The 22,431-nt window shown below is 45.8% G+C and overlaps 1 protein-coding gene across 5 annotated transcripts in view; it reads left to right on the forward strand.

Annotated features, from left to right (window-relative positions):
* The window catches only part of LOC138498503 (zinc finger protein 432-like), a 103,889-nt gene extending 96,449 nt beyond the window's left edge, over positions 1-7,440 (forward strand). For all 5 annotated transcript variants that reach the window (XM_069622271.1, XM_069622270.1, XM_069622269.1 and 2 more), the window contains one exon: positions 3,817-7,440. In XM_069622271.1, coding sequence (XP_069478372.1) covers positions 4,374-5,711 — 1,338 coding nt within the window. In that variant the 5' untranslated portion in view covers positions 3,817-4,373 and the 3' untranslated portion in view covers positions 5,712-7,440. The remainder of the gene's footprint in view (positions 1-3,816) is intronic.
* Positions 7,441-22,431: the final 14,991 nt, after the last annotated feature.

Genomic DNA, 22,431 nt, shown 5'->3' on the forward strand with positions numbered 1-22,431 from the left:
CTTTATAGCACCAGGGATGATTTTGAAACACAGGCAAAATACTTTCAGGTGATTTGCAAGGAAGTGAAATATGCTAAAGATGATTTTAATTCCCTGTAGAGGTTCAGGGTGAGTGAGAGATGCTTTGAAGGAGTTCAGGTCCACACTACAATGATTAATGAGGGATTATCAGGTTGGAAACGGATTTCAGGGAAGGAAGCAAAAAGACGGCTGTTTTGACAGGAGCTAATTTATCAATTCGCAGCAAAATGTCAAATCGCGGCAAATTTAGTTGCGTGCGTCAAGCGTAATTACGGAGAAAGTATAAGGAGTAGAAAGAGGTTCTAGGCTCGTTGGAAAGCTCAGAATCTTAGCTTTACGATGAAAGTTTAATCACGCTCCTACGATGAACGGATCAAAAGTTAGAGATTTTTGTGGAGGTAGTTTCTCGAAATGAAAGTAAGATTCAAATGACAAATGACACTTTTGCAGGTTTGAGATCACAGAAGGGAACACAAGATTTCTATGCAGTTTGGACAGGTTAAAATAGTTTGAATTAGATTATTTTAACTAAGAGATGGGTTCTACACAGTTCTGGCTGAGTACTCGCACTATAATTTAAAATAGGAATGGGCCTCGTCACGGATCTGGTCAACAGGTTTTTTTCACTCGCCACGGACGGTCTCTGCCTGGTTTTCCTTACAGCTCTCTGGGTCAGCTCTGCTCTGCACTCTGGTCTGGGTCTCTGGTTCTGATCAGGTCTTTGGGTCCAGATACAGCTCTGCTTCCAGGTTCAGATATGATTCTGGCCCAGGGTCCTGGCCAGAATCAAACAGCTCTGGAAGCAGAGCTGCTTGAATAATTTTCAAAAGATTTTGAGGCCTGCTGAAAATGGATTCAACTGATGGTTGAGGCCTCAATGCTACAAGTTCTGAAGTCTGGATTCTAAGTTCTAGATATGGTCCTTTTGGATATTGTCTGGTCCGGCAGAGCGCTTCATAAGGAAGTTGAGAGTGAGTCCCTTGCCTGTCCAAAGCAGTCTCTTTTTATGTGTTTTGAAAATGGGTGTGTGCGTGGCATAACTAAGCCGGCCCTTTGCAACTTATCATTGGCCAGTTCTCCTCTCTCCCTTGATTGGGGAAACTGAGTTGTGAGTCAGAGTGATGAGGTAGGTTTATGGTCAGAGGATCCTCCCCTTGTCAAATTGCACACACATCTATTTTTGATCCAAATACACATTTATCTATGTACCCTTTTTCTAATATTATATGTCCAGTTAACATATTTTCTGTAGCACCAAACCATCCAATCCCTGTCTTTGTAAGATGTTGTGTCCACTTTTGACAGAATTCTGCCCTTTTCATCCAGATAACGACCTCTAAACTTTTCCAGATTTTACACAAATGTGCACAAGGGATATGGGTTTCAGATGCTAAAGTGTCAGATTTTTAACATTCATACATTTGGAGTAACAACCTTATTTCTGCTACTACTCGCTAGAACATAACACAGGGTCCCAACACCTTTTAAAATGTGCACAGAAAAATCTCAAGAATAATGGTATTAATTATATAATTTTGACAAGTCCGTAATATGAATTATCCATCTTTTTAAAATTATGCCCTGGCCCAGAGGGGTGTGGTTTGGTTCTCAAAGCACATGGGGAAGCTTCTGTCTGTCCCCGCCTCCAGCTCAGGTGGCTCCCAGAGGCACTGCCCCTCCCATTTCCTTCCAGGAGGAAGCCGTTTACGACCCCCCTAATATAACATTTGCCTGAGCCCAGGACAGTGCATTGTTTAGTTTCCTGCTGTCCCCAAGTGCCACTCCCCTAATTCAATCAGAGAGGTGTCATCTCCTTTTGGCAGGGGCAGCAGAATGCAGCCAGGCCTGGGAACACAGCTGCTGATCAAGTTTCAACTCCTGTCGGGGTAGTTGTCAGGCAGAATTCAATCTCTTTGAACTTTAAGACTCTTTTTAATCAAGGCACAGTTCTGCAAGACAGCTCTCCTGTCGGAGTTTAGACCACTAGCGCTGGCTTGTGGAAATTGTCGGTACTGCAACTATTTTTTTAGGAGTTGTCTTGAATTTGACAGGAGAATTTTGCTATTGTTTTGATGGGCATCCTTACAGTAGAGTGGTGATGTGGAACACCCCACAAGAGGTTGAATCTTGAGAGTGGTCTTGTGCCCATGATTTTAGCAACTTTTTGACATCAATAAAAACGGATTTTTGAACAAAAGTCTCCTGTATTAGCTATCTTGCAATGTTCGAAATGGACATTTTGAGCTTGCACTTCAGAAAAACAGAGGTGATTTCAAGGCGCTTTTGATCTAACAGGCCCTGCTAGTCTTTTGATTTAGTTTTGTTGTGGGATAGAATGATGGGCGGCGACAGCTCATCCCCACATCTACCCAGTCTATTGATTTAGTTTTGTTTTGGGATAGAATGATGGGCGGCGACAGCTCATCCCCACATCTATCCAGTCCAATAATTCGACATGGGTCAAAACCCTTGACAATAGCTACCTACACACGACACACACTACCTGCACCAGACACACACTACCTGCAGGTCTGACAAACGGGTGGACAGTTGGGGTGACTATGCATACTATTCACACGTACATACATCTTATTCCAGGGTTGCTGCCACATGGGTTGCAAGAGATGCAGGCTTTGGAATTATCATCCCTTTTAGGTCATGGATCTGTGGGATTATGTTGAGCAGATTCCCCTGGAGTAGGTAGAGTAGAATTTCCACAGTAGATCAGCGGGAATAATGTGTGTAATCCCTAAATGGTGGCATCAATTTGTGGATATCAATGGTGATGGGGCAACATCCCCATTAGTTACCAGGGATGTGATGGAAGCAGTTTTTGGTCACAGCACAGAGGGTACAAGGGCATGCTGAGATTGGACCTAAGGTGACAAAAAGGGGTCTGGGTCAGGTTAGGGGAGCCTGGTAAGTAACGGACCGATTTACACCCACTCCTTAACAGTAAAACAGAGTGTGTACGACCTCCTGAAAACGGCACTGTTGTATTTTGAACAGGGAAACGGAAGTGGGATCCCTCTGGCCAATTAAATTTAGTACTTGGCAAGGGGGCATTTATATTAAATAAATTAGGAAGGCAAATGGGGTGATATTGTGGAGTTCAGAGTCTTTTTCATACACTTTTTATTCTTTTGGTCTCGGACACAAACTCCAAATCCATCCCTCATCTCCAGTTTATCTAGGTTTCAAGTCAATGTTTTGAATGTAGTTGCAGCATGGCCTGTGCCATTCTCACCATGGGAAGAGATTGGCGCATTCCCTTTTAAATCACGATTCTGTCCTTGTTTCCTCGATTGTGCTGTTGGGTTATATTATTCATGTTTGGGCCAATACACAAGTCATCAGTGATTACGTAATGGACTGGTCAAGCAGGCGTCCGATTGGTGGCAAACGCCTGCTTTTTATCATTTGTTTATGGAAAATGGGAGCTTCCATGTACTAATTTAGTCATTTCTGAATAAATATATAAAATATGCATTTAAAATGTTTGTTCACCAAGCCTGTGTTTTTCCCTAGTGTTTTGGATGCAAAACATTTCTAAATAAAAATGAATTTTATTTTCCTGCTGCATGTTACCTCTGTTCCACTAAATGTTCCCATTGGAGCACCACTTCTCTGCCACCTATTAGGGTGCCTTTCCCCAATAGATTGCACTTGAAAGTCAAATAAGTTACTACGTGAGGTGTTCACATCACTACTACTGAGTAGAGTCTTATTAAATATGCTCCCTGCGATTGTGAAAGTATTGAAACTAATAATGTGCTTCTCCTTTTATGTTAATAGGTGACTGCCCCAGAAAAGCAAAAGCAGTGATTGTTCAATTCTCTGGACTATCGCGGTGAAAAGCCTCATTCTTGGAATATGCCATTTCCAAGCATCTTAGAAATGCGCACATTTGGGGTCAAGTTGCCTTTTCAGAGTAAATAGGAACTGGGCTGCGAAGCCTGTTGATACATGATGGCTTCCATCCATGCAGCCACTTCGTGGTAACATCCAGTAACCAAGCATGTTCATTCTGTAAATCCTGGGGAGAGGTATATCTAGCATGAAAATGGCAACTTGTTATGTGCAGTAAGAAAAGTTTTTTTCATTTGAGCTCTGAATTTGGAAAAGGTTAATTGAAAAGGCTTCTCTTAAGGAGAAGGCACCTGACAAAATAAACTGGCAAGACACGTTACACGTGCACAAAATGTGGGAACAATTGCCATCTCTAGAGCATACTTACTGCCCACATGAGGACATAGGTATAAAACCTTATCAGTGCACTAAATTTGATAACTGTATCATGCAAATGGACGTCCGTATCAGCCACCAGCAAATGAATAAAGGTGAGAAACCTTATGAGTGCATTCAATGTCAGAAAGGGTTTTCTACAAAGGGGGAGCTTGCTATCCACCAGAGAACACATACAGGTGAGAAGCCTTATGAGTGCACTGAATGTGGAAAAGGGTTTGCTAAGAAAGGAAAACTTATTAGGCACCATAGAACACATACAGGTGAGAAACCTTATGAGTGCATTGAATGTGGGAAAGGGATATCTTACTAGCCACCAGAGAACACATACAGGTGAGAAGCCTTATGAGTGCACTGAATGTGGACATGGGTTTGCTCAGAAAGTACATCTTATTAATCACCAGATAAAACATACAGGTGAGAATCCTTATGAGTGCACTGAATGTGGAAAAGGGTTTGCTCAGAAAGGAAAACTTATTAGGCACCATAGAACACATACAGGTGAGAAACCTTATGAGTGCATTGAATGTGGGAAAGGGTTTGCTACAAAGGGATATCTTACTAGCCACCAGAGAACACATACAGGTGAGAAACCTTATGAGTGCACTGAATGTGGAAAAGGGTTTGCTCAGAAGGGACATCTTACTATCCACAAGAGAAAACATACGGGTGTGAAACCTTATGAGTGCACTGAATGTGGGAAAGGGTTTGCTACAAAGCAAGAGCTTACTATCCACCACCAGAGAACACATACAGGTGAGAAACCTTATGTGTGCACTGAATGTGGGAAAGGGTTTGCTACAAAGGGATATCTTACTATCCACCAGAGAACACATACAGGTGAGAAACCTTATGAGTGCACTGAATGTGGAAAAGGGTTTGCTGAGAAAGGACATCTTATTAGGCACCTGAGAACACATACAGGTGAGAAGCCTTATGAGTGCATTGAATGTGGGAAAGGGTTTGCTACAAAGCAAGACCTTACTGTCCACCAGAGAACGCATACAGGTGAGAAGCCTTATGGGTGCACTGAATGTGGGAAAGGGTTTGCTACAAAGGGATATCTTACTATCCACCAGAGAACACATACAGGTGAGAATCCTTATGAGTGCACTGAATGTGGAAAAGGGTTTGCTACAAAGCAAGAACTTACTGTCCACCAGAGAACGCATACAGGTGAGAAGCCTTATGGGTGCACTGAATGTGGGAAAGGGTTTGCTACAAAGGGAGTTCTTAGTAAGCACCAGAGAACACATACAGGTGAGAATCCTTATGAGTGCACTGAATGTGGAAAAGGGTTTGCTGAGAAAGGAAAACTTATTTGCCACCAGAGAACACATACAGGTGAGAAGCCTTATGAGTGCATTGAATGTGGGAAAGGGTTTGCTTGGAAGGCACATCTTATTAGCCACCAGAGAACACATGCAGGTAAAAAAAATGCCTAACTGCATTGAGTGTGGGAACTGGTTTAGTCCTAAGGTACGTCTTATTTACCAGCACTGAATCAAAAATTGTCAAATTTGTATACTCCCTTTTTGCAGCGATTCTTAATGGCCCCTCTTCAACTTTTCTCTTTCATGCAAATGCTTGGTAACTCTGCTGTGTAGTAGAATAGGGCCTCATTACGAGGTTGGCGGTAGCCGTGCCTGTATTACGAGTTGAATGGGCCGGTAATTGCCATTCGCGGGTGGCAGTGGTACCGCACTCCCCATTCCCCTTCTGCCCCAAAGGGCAAAATGGAGATGGGGATCATGGATGCACCGGCACCGTTAATAACAGGGCCGGTGCAGCTGCAGGTTTTGCTCGTGGGTGCCGCACAGCCCGCCAGGTCAGACCTGGTGGGGTGTCAGGCACCCGCGAGTAAAACTCTCACTTTGGTGGTACGGTGTGAACAGTGCCGGTGCCATACTGGCACTGTTAACACTGTACCGCCAAAGTTATAATGAGGCCCATAGTCTTGATTCTAAAATAAATGGTTGTGTCTCTAATTTATAACATTGTTCATGTGCTTACCAATACATACTAATGACTATGAATGGAGCTGGATATCTGGTCTCTGGTGTGCTCACCTTTAATCATGAATGAGGAAAAAGGAACAAAGGTCATGGGGGTGTGGTGTGGCTCCACTACTTACACTGGCCTCAATGTATTTTCTGGTGCAAAATGCATAGAGGCACAGAGCCGTGCCAAGCTCCCTGATGGCAGAAATGTTTCTAGAGAACAGCTGCACTGGGATATGGATATCATAAATGAGTAAACTGTGGCAGGAAGGAATCCATTAGAAATGCCTCTACGGAATTACATTTGTACACCCCCATAAAGTAATTTTACTAGCAACATCAACACATAGGGATTAAAATACTGCAAATTTCAATTATTTGGAGCCCTCCTGACTAATAAAAATGGAGAAGGCTATATTCTCACATGGCAATTAGACTAAGCTTGGTACAACACATGTGCGCAAAGACTGTTTTGCAAAGGGAAAACATGGATAATGGCATTCATAAAACTGGACTCTACAATATTACTCAAACCCATTTCCAAGAAATGCATGCCTCACCAGGCATGCCATCCTTGCTGAATGCTGCAGTGTTTCCACTGTTTGTAGCATGGTCTACAGTTTTCTATTCTCCTCAGGGTCCCCTTTACTGTATTACACTATTGCCTATCTCTGTTGGAGCATTTAGGATTAGTAGATGATTCCCTAGCCTGGGATCGACATGTGGGGGTGTGAGGGTGCATGCCCACTATTAAAGCACTAACTTAAAAGAAATTGGTTTGATGAGCAGGGCACAGAGAAGATGTCAAATTATGTGGACATGTATTTTAGAAAAGTGTCATTTTGTGAATAGAGTAGAAAGGGCAAATGTAATAGAAATATGCACTGTGTTGTGAGACAATAAAAGTCATGCAAATTTGGAAATGAAATGGTGCCTTTCTGTCTGAAATGAGAGCTATGGGTGTAATGATATCACAGCTGTTCTCTAAATTCCAAGAAGGAATAGTGGACATAAATGTTTATAAAATAAAGCTGGTCTTGGATAAACTGACATGTCTAATGTAAAAGTCTCCCACCGGGATTCATACACTGAGTGAAATGCTGATGAAATGAATATTGAGCTTCAGCCAATATGTCACTGTGTTCATATTAAAAATAAATTGTTAGGAACTCAATTGGTGTTAAATCTTTTTCCCTGACTTTTTGTGTAAACTGCCTTCTGAAACAGGTGATTCATTTGTTTTAATTAGTGGGACCACCTCTATTCCAGATTTATGCTGGAATGTATTTATTTTATTTTTGGATTTGTAGAGCGCGCTACAGCCCACAGGCATTGAGGCGCTATAAGGACATGTAAGAGAGCTTGCTTGAGGCTTACAGGAGTGCAGCCCATGGAGAAATGCGTAATACAATTTGCTTGGCTACAGGCTAATACTTTACAGAACAAACAGTAAATGAGCGACAGGAAGAACACAGATAGAAGAATGCATAGCATGATGGGATGGGCCATTCAGACAAATAGCCTGGTTTTGAAGCAGCATGAAAATCAATCATCCTGATTGGGGCTGGGAGGGTGTTCCAAAATGTTGCAGCCATGGTTGGGAAACTGGAACCCCCAGCACATGCTCTACGTGTGGGAGGTGCAGTGATACGATTGGCATAGGCAGAACTAGATGCTCTGGAGGAGGTCTGTTTGGTGATCCTGTGTGCTAAGTACGGGGGTGCCAGGCCATGAAGTCATTTATGTGTGAGGGCCACTGTTTTGAAGACCATCCTTTCCTTGACAGGTAGCCAGTGTACCTGCCTCCTGACCTCAGAAATGTGATCCCTGCTTGAGATGCCTGTTGCGGCCCTTAAGGCATTGTTCTGAGCTATTTGGAGTTTAGCCAGATTCTTCTGGGATGTCCCAACAAAGAGGGCATTGCAATAGTCCAGCCTTGAACCAATGATGGCCCTTGTGATGGTGATGCAGTTCTGTTGGGAGAAGAAGGGCCTTATTGCATAGGTCAGTTTAGAGTGATAGGCTGTGGAGGATGCAATGGCATTGACCTGCCTATCCATGGTCAGGCTAGGTTCGAGATACATGCCCACAGTCTTGATTTCTTGAGACACTGTGATGGGAATGTTTGTCTTAAACTTTCTTGTCATTACCATGGAGGGAGTGGGTAGTGACAGATGAGGTGGGGTAAGGGGGTGGGAAAGAGGTGATCAAGTAGGGAGCTGCTCGTGACTGAAGGGGTGGGGTAACATGAAGGAGGTGGTAATGGTTTCAGTGGATGGGTGGGAAAGAGGTGAACGTGGTGGGAGGTGGTAGTGATGGAGGAGGTGGGGTAGGGAGGAGGTGGTGCTTGTGTTCAAATCTGCAGGGTGTGCCCTTCCACACCTTACCCTTTATCGGCATTAAAGAAAACATGGAGGAAATAAAGATAAGTGTTTACAAATCAATGGATTGATACAAAATTGTGAATTAAACCCACATTCTACATTTGCTGTTTTTGTATAAACATTTGCTAGCATGACCTGCCACTTTTCTTACAACAAATGCGATGGATGAACTTTCTTTTGCATAGAATTGTGATAACTGCGGAGTATACTGCGACACAAGTTAGCATAGCTCTCAACCATTTGTGTTGCAAAGGCGGGTGAACACCCGATTTTGTTTTTTGGCGGGTGAGACGCCCATTGGAATTAATGGGCGTACAAGAGGCGTGGCGGGTGAGTCAGCCCTTTTCAAGGCGGGTGACACCTGCCAAAAGTGTGAGAGTTGAGAGCTGAGTTGGACAGGATTTTGGCTGAAGACTTTTTGTGTTGGGGAAAGGCCTCGCTGTCCCTGCACTAGTAGAGTTTCCCTACCTAAACTCAAAACTAAGGAACTGTCGGTGCCAGAAGTTCAAAACAAAACCATCCTGTGTGGAAGTACTATTCTGACCCCCGCACTCTAAACAAATGAATTCTAAGGTGAAAAGGATGAATTCTGAGGTGAAAAAGATAATGTGCCTCAATATGACTCTGGCGGTAGCCGGCTGGCGCCGGAGTCATTTTTTTTCTGCCCGGAAATAAAATATTCCCCATTACCATCGAGTCCCATAGGACTCAATGGGAATGGGGAGGACGGTAGCACCAGCACCATTAATAACGGAGGGACAGCCAGGGCTGTAATGCCCCAGTGATTCCCCATTGCCAGGCGCCGGAAAAAAAATATGGCATAGGGGAGGCCAACGTGAAGTTTCAAAGTGGTCATACGAGGGTCAAGCTAAATCCCTTGTACAGTCGAAAGTCTTTGACACGTTGTGAAAACTAAGTGAACACTGATAATTGGCAAACGTGAACCTGACTGAGGGATGCCTGCGAATTGGGGTAAATGGTAATATACCCGTGAACATTGTGATAACAAGTATGATCCCGACTGAGGGATGCCCACAGTGAGTTAATGGTCTGAGCCTGATCGAGGGGGGGGCTAATGTTGATTAAAGGATCAGAGCCCGGCTGAGGGGGATCCAAGGTGAAGAATAGTCGCACCATGTGAAGATTAACAGAAGGAACTTTTGTTTTGTGTCTATAACTATCAGGCCCTCTAAAGCAAGAGACTTTGCATGAACGCGACTTTGGTACAGAAGGCCCTTATATTGTGGAAAGGAATTGTAAGCTTGTGCCGGAGAACCCCTAAAGTGTGCTGTGCTCAAGAGTCCCGCCTTGTCCCATGCTAAAAACGTGGGGAAGGGAGACCCCAGCTTTAGCATCCTGACTTATAATTTTGTGAACACTCTTTTTTTTTTCTTTTTCTTGTGAACACTATCCCACACTATTTTGTAGCATAGCGGTAAGGATGGGCAATATTTTAATTTAGTATAGGCCTTTTTTATGTGACTAGGCTCCACTAGGACTGTATTGTTAATGTTTGATGGTTGTAGTTTACTCCCAACTTAGATTTAGGTTTAGTTTAGGGGTTTATTTCACCCCTTTTTGCAGTTTAATAAACACCCTTGAACTGTGATCACTTGTGTCTGTCTTACTTTGAACCCATGCCTTCCTTACAGGACACAGGTGTGCGCTTGCTGCCACTAGAGCGCTGCCTGTGCTCGTGGATACCTGTGCTCTGCATTACTCTGCTCCTCTTCCTCATCCCAGTGTTGTGGGAATAGTGGTGCCTTCCTTGCAGGACTCAGGTTTGCACTTGCTGCCACTAGAGAGCTTCCTGTGCTCGTGGATTCCTGTGCTCTGCATTACTCTGCTCCTCTTCCTCATCCCAGTGTTGTGGGAATAGTGGTGCCTTCCTGAATGCACTGTATGAATGTTTGCAATGGGTTTTAAAGGAAACTAGGTTTGGAAGAAGAGTAGGTGCAGTTGGAAAAAGTGTTTTGTAATTTTACAAGGCCATTTAGAGTTTGAGAGTTGGCCTTCTGGGTGTAACAAGATTTGTACTACTCTCCATGGCGCAAAGAGGGAAGGTGTTACAATAGGCTATGGGGAATTGGAGATGTATCTTCAGAAAGGAAATGGGGAAACCATGTCTCACCCGATGACACCATAACCATCTCCTGGAGGCTATCTCCGCCATGTGATCCTCCCTCATATAACCGCCCCCAGGGTCAGGTTCAGGTAGTGACAGCTGTCCCCTGGCCACATGTGAGGAGGTCACAGCCGGTAGAGGAGCTCATTTTCAGGCTGCCCTCGGCCTCCTCTTCCCCTTCCCTCATCTCTGTCTTTCTGCTATCCATGAATGGTGTGCCGCCAACAACATCTGCCTTAATGCCAGTAAGACTGAGATTCTACTCATCAGCACACCCACTCACTCCTTCCCTGCAGCTCTCTGGCCGGCCTCTCTTGGCCCTCTTCCTGCTCCTACCTGCAAGGCAAAAAAACCTCGGGGTCATCTTCGACTCCACACTCTCTTTCTCTCCTCACATATCTGACGTCTCTTAAGAAGTAACACTACCAGCTACACATCTTCAGAGGTATCCTTCCTTTCCTCTCCTTCCCCCCAGAGGCTCACTGTCTCTAGAGCCCTGGTTGTCTCGAAGCTGGACTACTGTAACAGCCTCTATCTAAATCTGCCTGCCTCTACTCTCCGCCCTCTGCAACTCATCCAGAACAGGACTGTGAGACTTGTCCTTGGCCTCAAGCCCAGGGACCGTATCTCTCCAGGACTGAAATCACTACACTGGCTCCCAGTGGCTGCGAGGATTAAGTTCAAAACCCTCTGCATTGTCCACAAGGCCTTCTGGGCCTTGGGCCAAAATACCTCCAACTCTCTCTTCCTAAATATCTTCCTTCTCGAGCTCTTCGCTCATCTGCCTCCAACTCCCTCAGGGTCAGCCGCTTCTCCAAGCAACGAGTTGGGGGTAGATCTCTCTGCAGCAGGGGCCTCCCTCTGGAACAGCCTTCCTGCCTCCCTGAAACTTGAGGAGAACCATCTCCGGTTCCGGAAGCACCTCAAAACCTTCCTCTTTGCCTCCGCTTTCTCTCCCCATCTCCCCTGCTAACATCACTGAATCTGCACCAAATCTGCAACTGGGCCACTCACCGATCTCGGTCCTTGGCCCGGCCACTCTTCCCTGCACTGCCTCCCTGGCAACCCCTGCACTGCGGGACTGTCTCTGTATACCTTCAGCCCCTCCTCCCGGCACTTACCTTGCACTTGCCACCAGCTGACCCTTATTATTTATCTTGTATTCTACTAACCCTGTTCTGCACTTTCCCCTCTCCCTTTCCCCTTGCACTTTTTCCCTTCCCCTCTACCCTTGCACTTGCGTGATCTGAATGACACCTGGCCTAGTAGGATTGTTGTCTGTCTCCCCTTGTTACCCCCACCCCCCTGCCTCGTCGCGCCTTGAAACACTTGTGTATAGGCCCGTTACAAATGCCATATCATATCATGATACCATCAGATAATCACAATCCCATGCTTTTTTGCATGGTATTGTGATTCCTTTGCTTTTTTTGCACGAGATTGTGATTCCTCTGGTGTTTTTTGCACAGGAGTCTGCATTACCTCCATATAGACACCCACGAGCATGTACACCCCAGCACCTACTCCACTGCCCTCTTCCTTCCTGCACTTGCACGGTCTGAATATTCACAAGGCATCGTGGGTTCGACCGTTCCTTCCCCACTATATTTATATTTGTGTTTATAATGTACTTCAATCCCATGTCCCCCGCCCCTCTTGCCGCGTTTAATACACAGACTTTTCTGTATAAGCGCCTAACAAGCAAACAATACATAAAATGAAATAGCAGTTCCTTGTCCCAGTGCTTTCTCATGAAAGGTGCTCCACATGCTGATAGAACTCATACCAAGAAAATGTTTCAACCTCCTGCCTCATTCAGTGCATAAAAACATTGCGCCCAGCCAGAATCCACCTGTTTTCCTATTGGAGTCAGAAAGGTCATTATGGGTTCCTAGTCATGGGGAATGTGAACCTGTTATGGTGGAGGGAAAGAGGCGAGAATTTGAGGAAATGTGCTGGTGGTGATGACATGAGTTTTGGAGAAATTGAGTATCGGGTGGTAAATTGTCGCACACGGGAATTTTAGACAGATAATCAGTGCTGTGGGAAGAACGCTCTGGTTAAAGGTGGGAAAGAGAAAAGTATTTGGATAAGAGCTGGTAAGGGATCCCACAGCAGGAGATGTGCTTGCTTAGGAGCTGGATGTAAAGAGGAACTTGTAGAGGTCAAAGAACACACATACTTGAGGAACTCCTCTGATAGAGGGGGTCAAGAGGATGTTGTGGCATGCAAGGAGGAGAAAAACGGGCATTTCAGTAAGTAGGTAGCAATGCAGGCTTGTACGCTGCCCTGCAAGATGTGGTGCAACAGTCAAAAAGGACGAAGTTGACAACAGTACAGAAGGCATCAGAAATCCGAGAGAGTGGTGAGGAGGTTTGAAGCATGGGCGAGTGCTGTTTCACTGTGAAATTCAAATGGGATTTGGGTGTTAAGGTGAGGGTGCTGCTGAGTCCATGCATCCCAATTTATGACGATGCAGCTGAGCACCATGTGCTCATGAAATCTTAAATAGTTCAGAAGTGAGACATGACGTGTTAAACCGTGTTTATGGCATCAACTGTTCAGTATTTACTCTTATACTCTGCCGCCCCCCAACTAACCCCCCGATCAGAAGTAGTGACGGAGTAGAACAACAGGCAACCTATTGTAGGTTAGGAAGATTGCAGTGAACCGGAAGATGTTGAACATGTGAGAGCAGTATGTGCAAGGCAGGGGTGTCAGCACCTTAACCGTTCCTGGGTGATAATGGATTGAAAGAATCATGGGAAGTGTCAACAGACCAAATGACGAGTGCTGTTCCAGCTAAGGTAGTTGGGGTAAAAAAGAGACTGGCGAAAATTGGAAGGGTGTGTGTAAGTGTGTTGGGGAGAGTGTCACTGATTTTTTAATAGAGTAGTAGTAGTAGATGACAGTCACGAGGAGATGGGAGTAGAGCACAGCCAATTGGGGTGGCAAGAATGGACTGGGGGACCTTGATAAGTTGCAAGTCTGGGAGCAGAGGGCGTAACATGATTTCATAATATGTGGCAGTACCTAACAACATACAAGCTGCATTTATCATACCGACTGTACCATGGCTCTTCATAGCTGTGAACAAATTACTCGTGATCTGCATGAGTACAGGGATGAATACCGGCTAAACTGTCTACCCGGACCGACATTGCTACTAAACCAGCAGTGATCCAAATCCTAAGGGTGAAAGGGGCAGCGCCTTATAGGTACCTCACCTTCACCTCTTTTGCTAACGTGGGCTGAGGACAGGCTTTATCTTCAGGAGGGGTGTGAGCTGATAAAGTTGCAACACAAACAATAGTACGATGGTGTCTAAATAAATAAATGAATGTCAATCAAGGCTCTGAAAATAGGAACTTTAGTAACAATGATCAATGGACACAACCAATTAAACCAGTTAGAACAGGGAGTGCTACGAGTGTGTTTACTGTTACTGGAGCTCTACCCTGACAGTCTAAACAGGAGTCTTTCTACAGTCTCCATCTGTGTGAAGGCGGAGCAACCACGCTAAAACCTGCAGCTACAGTGAACTCCTGTTGCACCCTTTTCCTCGAGAAAACTATACTCACACTTTTATCCACAGACACCGAAAAGCCCCATTTACCACACCACTACACCATTCGCACTATCGCAGCTTGCAGCCGACGCTGCACCAACAACAAACTCTGCCCTCTTACGCATACCACACCATCATCTGCGAAGAAATTCACCTGACAACTGATTCCCGCCAAAGCCCGAATCAACCTATCCACCATCACATTAAACAGCATCGCACTAATCACACTCCCCTGCGGCGTCCCATTCTCCATCTTCCAAACTTCAGACAGCACCCCCCTCACTCTCACCTGAAAGGACCTATCAGCCAAAAACGCCCTAATCCACCGAAACATTCTCCCCTTCACACCCATCTCCAAAAGTCTCACCAACAACCCACTCTTCCACACCATATCATACACCTTCTCCAAATCCAAAAAGAACGCTCCCACCAACTCCCCATCACACAATGCCTCCTCCACACCAATCACTAACCTCACTAACGGATCAGCCACCGACCGATTCCTCCTGAACCCACTCTGAAAATCACTCAAACACCCATTCGACTCCAAATAAAACCCCAATCGCTCAACCACCATCCGTTCCATAACCTTACACAGCACAACTCGAAACCCAACTCCCGACCTGACCTGGCATCCTGCCTCCTTAACATAGAACTCTGAATGACCCAAAGCCACCTCTTGTTAAACCCCTCCAAAATGGAAATCATGGTTTGCGGCAACTCCGATCTTCTTCCGCACCCACTACCCTGGCCACCCGCCATGGGCAACTCACCGACACCCTCCAACTCAGTGAAAAATCTTGGATGCACCCTGGACTCTGACCTAACACTCTCTCGCCAAGTCAACAATGTCTCAAAGTCCTGCCACTACCACCTTAAAACCCTTAGGCGCACCTTTCCATATCTCTCATTTCCCAACAGACTCTCTGCGGTCCAATCAATCGTTATATCGAGACTGGACTACGCAAACCCCCTATACCTCGGAATCCATGCCTACCAACTGAATGAACTCCAAAGGGCACAAAACGCGGCGGCCAAAATGCTACTTGCGCTTGGTCCAAGAGACCACGTCTCCCCAGCCCTTAAGACACTGCACTGGCTTCCTGTAGCCCGTAGAGTAGCTTTCAAAACCTTATGCCTCTCCCATCGAGCACTGCATAAAACTGGACCTCAATATCTTCAAGACAAGCTAATACCTTATCATCCCACTCGCACCCTAAGATCAAGCTCAGCCGGCCTCCTAGTAATTCCTAAGACAAACTCAGTCAGGTTAGGTGGATCAACATTCTCAGCCCTGGCCCCCAACCCTGTGGAACTCGCTCCCTTCCCACATCCGCCTAACTGAGGATTTAGCGTCCTTCCGCAAACTACTGAAAATCTGGCTCTACCCCTAAAAGCAACCGGTTTTCAAAACTAACAGCATCACAATAACACCGACCCAACAAACTACCTGATGCGAGAAATTGACAGCTAATGAACTTGAATGTAAACCAGAAAGACAAACAGAACTAAACGAGTAATGTAGATCAAAACAGTGAAGTGGATAATATGAATAAATCATTGGAAAAGTAAGGAGATTTAAACTGATGAAATGGACATAATGAATGAGGAGGGAACGTAGTGAATGACATGGATGAAATAGTTAGAATGGATGAAGCGCATACAACAGATGAAAGTGGAAGAGTGCACGAGTGGAAGAACAGACGACTAGATAGATCAAATGAGTATGGAGATCGGATGAGTGCATAGAATAGATGAACATACTAAAGCCGATGAGTGTGTATAGAATAGATGAACATACAAAAGCCGATGAGTGTGTAGTTTGGTTGGGCGTGTAGAGTTGATGAGTACGTAGATACAGAGAAGCGAATAGAATGCAGGAAGGCATAGAACTGATGACTATACTGAACGGAGGTATAGACCGGATGAACGTTTAGACCAGATGAGCGTGTAAGAGCGAATGAGCGTGTAGAGAGGATGAGCGTGGAGAGCTGATGAGTGTAGAGAGTGGATGAGTGTGGAGAACGGATGAGTGTGGAGAACGGATGAGTGTGGAGAACGGATGAGTGTGGAGAACGGATGAGTGTGGAGAGCGGATGAGTGCGCAGTGCGGAGGAGTACGCAGAGCGGAAGAGTACATGGAGCGGAGGAGTACGTGGAGCGGACGAGTGTATGGAATTGACGAGTGTGTGGAACGGATGAGTGTGTGGAGCGGATGAGTATGTGGTGCGGATGAGTGTGTAGAGCAGGTAAGTCTGTGGAGCAGATAAATACGAAGAGCGGATAAGTGTGTGGAACAGATGAGTACGTAGAGCAGACGAGTAGTATGACGAGCCGATGAGTGAGTAGATTGGACGAATGTGTAGACTGGACGAATGTGTAGATTGGACGAGTGTGTGTGGTGCGGATGAGTGTGTGGAGCGGATGAGTTTGTGGAGCGGATGAATGCATGGAACGGATGAGTATGTAGAGCGGATGAGTAGTATGTAGAGGGACGAGTAGTATGATGAGCGGACGAGTAGTATGTTGAGCGGACGAGTGTGTAGATCGATGAGCGTGTAGAGCGGATTAGCCTACAGACCGGTTGAGTATACAGAGCGGATGAGTGCGTAAGCAGACAGGAGTGCATGCGCGGGGTAGACCGGAGTGCATGCGTGGGGAAGACAGGAGCGCATGCGTATGGAATACAGGAGTGCAGGCGTGGGGCACACTGGAGAATGAGGGATAGACTACAGCATGCAAGGTGGACTAGAGTGCGTGAGTGTGTCGAGCAGACAGGAGTGTGTAGGGCAATCTTGAACGCCTGAAATGAATAAAAGTGCATAGAACGGACTTGATCGCATAGAATTGCGTGACGTACATAATATGCCTTGAAATGCAGGGAATATTTGAAAGAGCATATATCATACCATACCCCACGCTTACTCTCTTCCTTACACCACCACTCAACTAGAACACAGAGATACTATGACACCATTCGGTATAACTGTTCTCATATCAACATCTCCCGCTCACTCCCCATCACTCTAAGTAAACACTGCTGGTTTCACACCCCCAGCCAGGCGTTCTCCTCGGGCCTAACACAGCCACACTCGGTCTGGATAAATACTGCCAGAGCAAACACATACTCCTGATCTCTCAACCACCACACCTACCGCTAAGAAGCAGCTACTACACGAATTCCGCACCAGCTGCACACATACCTGGTGCGCACACGCACCTTTGGACTCTCCCTACTCTCTCTACTGACCCGAACTTCGGTTCCAGAGGGCGTTCAACCTACCAGCGCCTTCAGACCATACCAATGGTATATAAGGCACTATATAAATGCAAAATAACGTAACATAACATAACAGTCAGCGCAATCGGCCTATACGACTTACACTCCGTAGGGCCCTTGCCACCCTTCAAAATCGCCACCACAATCGCTCTCTTCCATAACCTCAGCAAAACTCCACTCTTCCAGATCGCATTGAACAGTTCCAACACCTCCAAATTACATTCTACTGGCAACTTCTCCAAAAATACATACATGACCCCATCCACCCCTGGACTAGACCACTTCCCCTTCAGAATCGCTCCCTCCAACTCCACAATAGAAAACGGAACCTCATACTGCTTTTCCCAAGGCCCAACATCCGCCATCAACTCTCTTCCTCGATCACACCCATACCTAGCCTCGCCGCCTCCGGGAAGTTCTCTGAACTGTGTACCTCGCAAAGTACTCACCCAACAATGCTGCCGCCGCCACGGACGCTGCTCTCATTCCCCGCACCAGATGTTCATTCCATTCCTCTACCCCCAATCCCTACCCCGAGGAACAATCAATTCCCGACACAATCCCTTATACACCTCCCAATCAGCCTTCCTAAAATTCAACCGACTCCCAAGCATCCGGGGCCTGACCCCTACCTCACCCCTCACAGTCGCCAAAATGCCAGAATGATCACTCCCCATATCCCCATCCTCACGCACCTCCCAATCACATTCACCCGTAATTGCAGCAGACACCCAGGTCAGATCCAAACACGGCAACTTCCCAGTCCTCGCATCCAACCGCGTGCCCGAACCATCATTCAGCAAAAACAGACACAATTCATCCGCCATGTCCTCCAACAGTTTCCCATTCGCATCCGTCCGGTCACTACCCCATAACGTATTGGCACTATTGGAATCACCACACAAAACGCAAGTTCCCACATGTCCCCTTATCACTCCAGACAGCACACCCACCTCGACCACCTCACATGGATTATAGTAATTCAACACCAATACTTCCGATCCCCCTACCCTAATCCCTGTCCCGATAGCCTCCACTGCTCCATCTACCACAATCTCCCTTGCAACCAACCCCTTCCGCACTGCCAGAGCCACACCTTCCCCCTCTCCCCTGCAGCCTATCCTTACAAAACAACTGAAAACCCGGTATCACAAACCTCAGATCACCCCTTAACCACGTTTCCTGAATACAAACCAAATCAACATTCAATTCCCCACACAACACCGCTTTCAACTCCTGCCCATTCCTCAACAAACTCCTCGCATTCCACTGCAAAATCCTCAGGCCGATACCCCACTCTGCTTCCGTACTTTAGCAACCATCTTTTCCACCACTCCTTTCGTTAGATCCGACTTACTGACGGGCAAATTCCCCTGAACCAGCTCCAACACACTCACCATAAAGCACATAAACTCCGTTTTCGGGACTACCACCGTTTCTACTCCTTTTACCTCACCCACCAAACTCTTCCTTCCCACAACCTCATCCACCACCGACTCTCTCCCATGCACCTCACATACTACCCGTGCTGGTTTCACCTTTGCCACAGCCTCCGCATAAGATACACCTTCCGCTGACCTCACCTGCCCTCACCTGCACCACCTCTCTCGCCACCCTATGACTCTCACACCCCCTAAATGCAGTAGAGTGTCCTCCCCCACAGTTCACACACTTCTCCGGGGTCTCCACCATGCATTCTTTAATATCGTGATCACCACCACATCTCCCACAGGATCTCTCATTCCTGCATACTCTCGCCACATGTCCAAACTGCTGACACTTATAACACCTCAAATGCCCCATTCTCCATTGGGCTCAATGGGGAATTTTCGCGCTCATACCACCGGCGAATTTCCCGCCAGCGGTATGCTTGCGAATTTTCAGCGGATTTCCCCCCAGCTCAGAGCTGGGGAGAAATCCGCCAAAGCCCTGACACCAAGTGGCTGGCTGTTTGGCTGACGACTCTGTGCTCTGCCGTTTACAGCCGCTCCAGCGTGTGCCGTCGGCGTGAGGAAGACGTCAATTCTCGTATTTGTGGAAACCTGTGCCTTTGATTGGTATTCAGGAGCTCTTACCTGCGCTCTCACTGTGGACATTGTGGACATTACATTACGTTTGTTTGCGTTGCTTACGCTTCTCTCTCTATCTTCTCTAGTTAACGGAAGCCCCGCCCCCACCTCCCGACAGCCTACATCAGGTCCCGTGCCTGCGCACGCGCACCCAAGTGGACCAAGTGGCTGGCTGTTTGGCTGGCGGCGGCGGTACGGCGGTGTGTTGTCTTTATTCTTTTTTATTACTTTTTTCTTCCATCTGGTTAATAGGGGAGCCGCTACTTTGTGGCTTCAAGTGTAAATATGAGGAAACTTAAAATACCGCAGATACGTAAAGAAGCGGGTGCCGATTTCTTTTCAGCAGTGAGCACAAGACGAGCTAGTCTTGCCCGTGCTGCTGCCCTACCTTTGCCTGAAGTGAACGATGAGGAGGTTGAATTGTTGCAGTGTGCACATGAGTGCTCCCTGTTGGGTAAACAGAATGGGGAGATTATAGACTCCTCTCAGCCATTATTTGGGGATGAGGAGATATCTAATATTTTGGGTGATAAAACAAAGGCTTTGGGTTCTGGCATTGACTCTGTACTGCAGATACCTGATAATGGCAATGGTTTTCCTAGTGATTTTAACTATGATGATTTGCTGGATTTATCTAATCAATTACCAAGCCATGTTCTGAAATCCACTACAAATATGCCTGATACATCGGCATCTGATTTCTCTATGATGATGAGTCTCTTTAACCGGCTCATACTTACTGAATTGCGGAATCAAACGAAATCTATTGGGGATTTAGTCTCTGCAATTTCTTTGCTCCCAGGTAAATTATCTGATTCATTGAGTACAATTATGATGATAAGGCTGGATGATAATCACAGGCCGAATGCTGTTAGCTCTGGTCCTATAAAGTCTCTCTCTGTTCAGCCAGTAGATGAGATTATTGTTATACCTGCTACTCAGGATTCTGCTGTGGGGATCGGCATGGGTAGTACCAAGTCCAATTCCGCGGATAAAGCTCAATCTGAGCAGGTGGGGAATGCTCCCGGACAGATAGAGGAGCAGGGTATAAATGATTCCAAACTCTCTAAAAGACAGGGGAAAAAGTTGGCCAAATTGAAGAAAAATAATAATAATGGTCATAAGCAAGGAGGGCAGATGAAGTCTTCTAGAAAATTCCTCAGAGATCTCACTTATGATGATGTTGTTGAAGTACAACTAGTCGGTGTAGAGAAAAAATTGCAAAGTAATAAGTATGTAGGAATGAAAGACCAACCTTTAAAAAAACGCAGAGGTATTGATCAATTCACACAGAGTTCCTATTCTGAAGGGGACAATCCACTTTGTGATATTTTGAAAAAGAAAAACCACCGAGATAATCTATATGAGATCTTTAATGCTGCCCTGCCATATGTATCCTCGGTGGAATCACAAAGTCCTCTAGAGGGTGAAGATATTATTCTGGCCAATGAAAAAGGGTCTGTCATGCTTGAAACAAAGACTAGTAAGGAAGGTGTACTCAGTCATGAGTCAATCCCAGTGAGGAATCATGTAGGTATTTTGGTTAATACTGGATTGGCTAGTTACGATTGGAAAATCGTATCGGGTAAAATACCTAATGACATAAATACTGAAGCAAAAGAGAGGGAAACCGTTGTTAATCCTGTAAAGTCTGTCAGACATGTCTCCAATATGAGTAATGAGAGGGACACCAAACAGATTGTGAATAATGACGCCTTCTATGAATCCCTAATAAAAACACTCAAGGAAAAACACTCTAAAGACCTGTCTAATATGCTGGAAGGACAATCATTGGGTACAAATGATGTTGGAAGCTACAAGGATTACTGTGCTGATCGGGGTGAGGGGAGGTCTGGAATGATTAATCCTAGTGTCCAAGAAAAGGGTATCGAACAGCCACTGGATTGCCCGATGCTTGACATAAAAGAACCTGTAAGGCCGGAGCTACCGGGGCTTGTTCTGACAACACTTTTTAATGACCCCTCTATGCCCTCACTAAATAGGCCATTTATACTATCATTATTAGGTCAAATTCCTGAACTTAGCCTGATCACTTCTGCCGACATTGACTTAGTTGACTACATACATAGACAACGTCTCGATTACGTTCATCTAGTTATTCCATCACCTTTGGTTAGAAATCTTCTCCTGAAAGAGGCAGAACAGCTTCAACGAAGAGGCTATGACATCTTTGAATATGTATATACTCAACCATTGGTAAAACAGTCGCTCTTAACCAATAGTGGTCAAGCGAAGGGATTGTACCATAATAACGTGGTGGGGGGATTGGTGCCTGTAACTGAGAAGTCGGATACACAAGACTGGAGGTGGCTTGCCCTGACCCTACACGAATCTATTGATACTCTTAAAAAACTGGCGAAGCCCCTTTAGTAACCGGAAAAACAATCTCGAAAATACTAAGCTGGAATTCACGAGGATCTTCGCATCTGCTACACAATTCCAGCATTATGAACGATCTAGCCCGATATGAGTTTGTCTGCATTCAAGAAACCTGGTCTAGGGCTCACCTTTGCTGGGAGGGTTTCACGGTTTCGTCACTAACCGCAAAAGGGGGCAGGCATGGTAGACCCAAAGGAGGTCTTATAACGGCAGTGAAAAATGTCATTGACCCTAGAATCACAGGTGAATGGGCTTTTTCGGACCACTTTTTAGTGGTGGCCTATATATTAAAGTTTGATGCGGTGGATACTGCATTTCTGTTAGTGAATATATATTGGA

The sequence above is a fragment of the Ambystoma mexicanum genome, chromosome 5q (assembly GCF_040938575.1).
Source record: "Ambystoma mexicanum isolate Mex_15411 chromosome 5q, UKY_AmexF1_1, whole genome shotgun sequence".
In the NCBI taxonomy this organism is placed as follows: Eukaryota; Metazoa; Chordata; class Amphibia; order Caudata; family Ambystomatidae; genus Ambystoma; species Ambystoma mexicanum.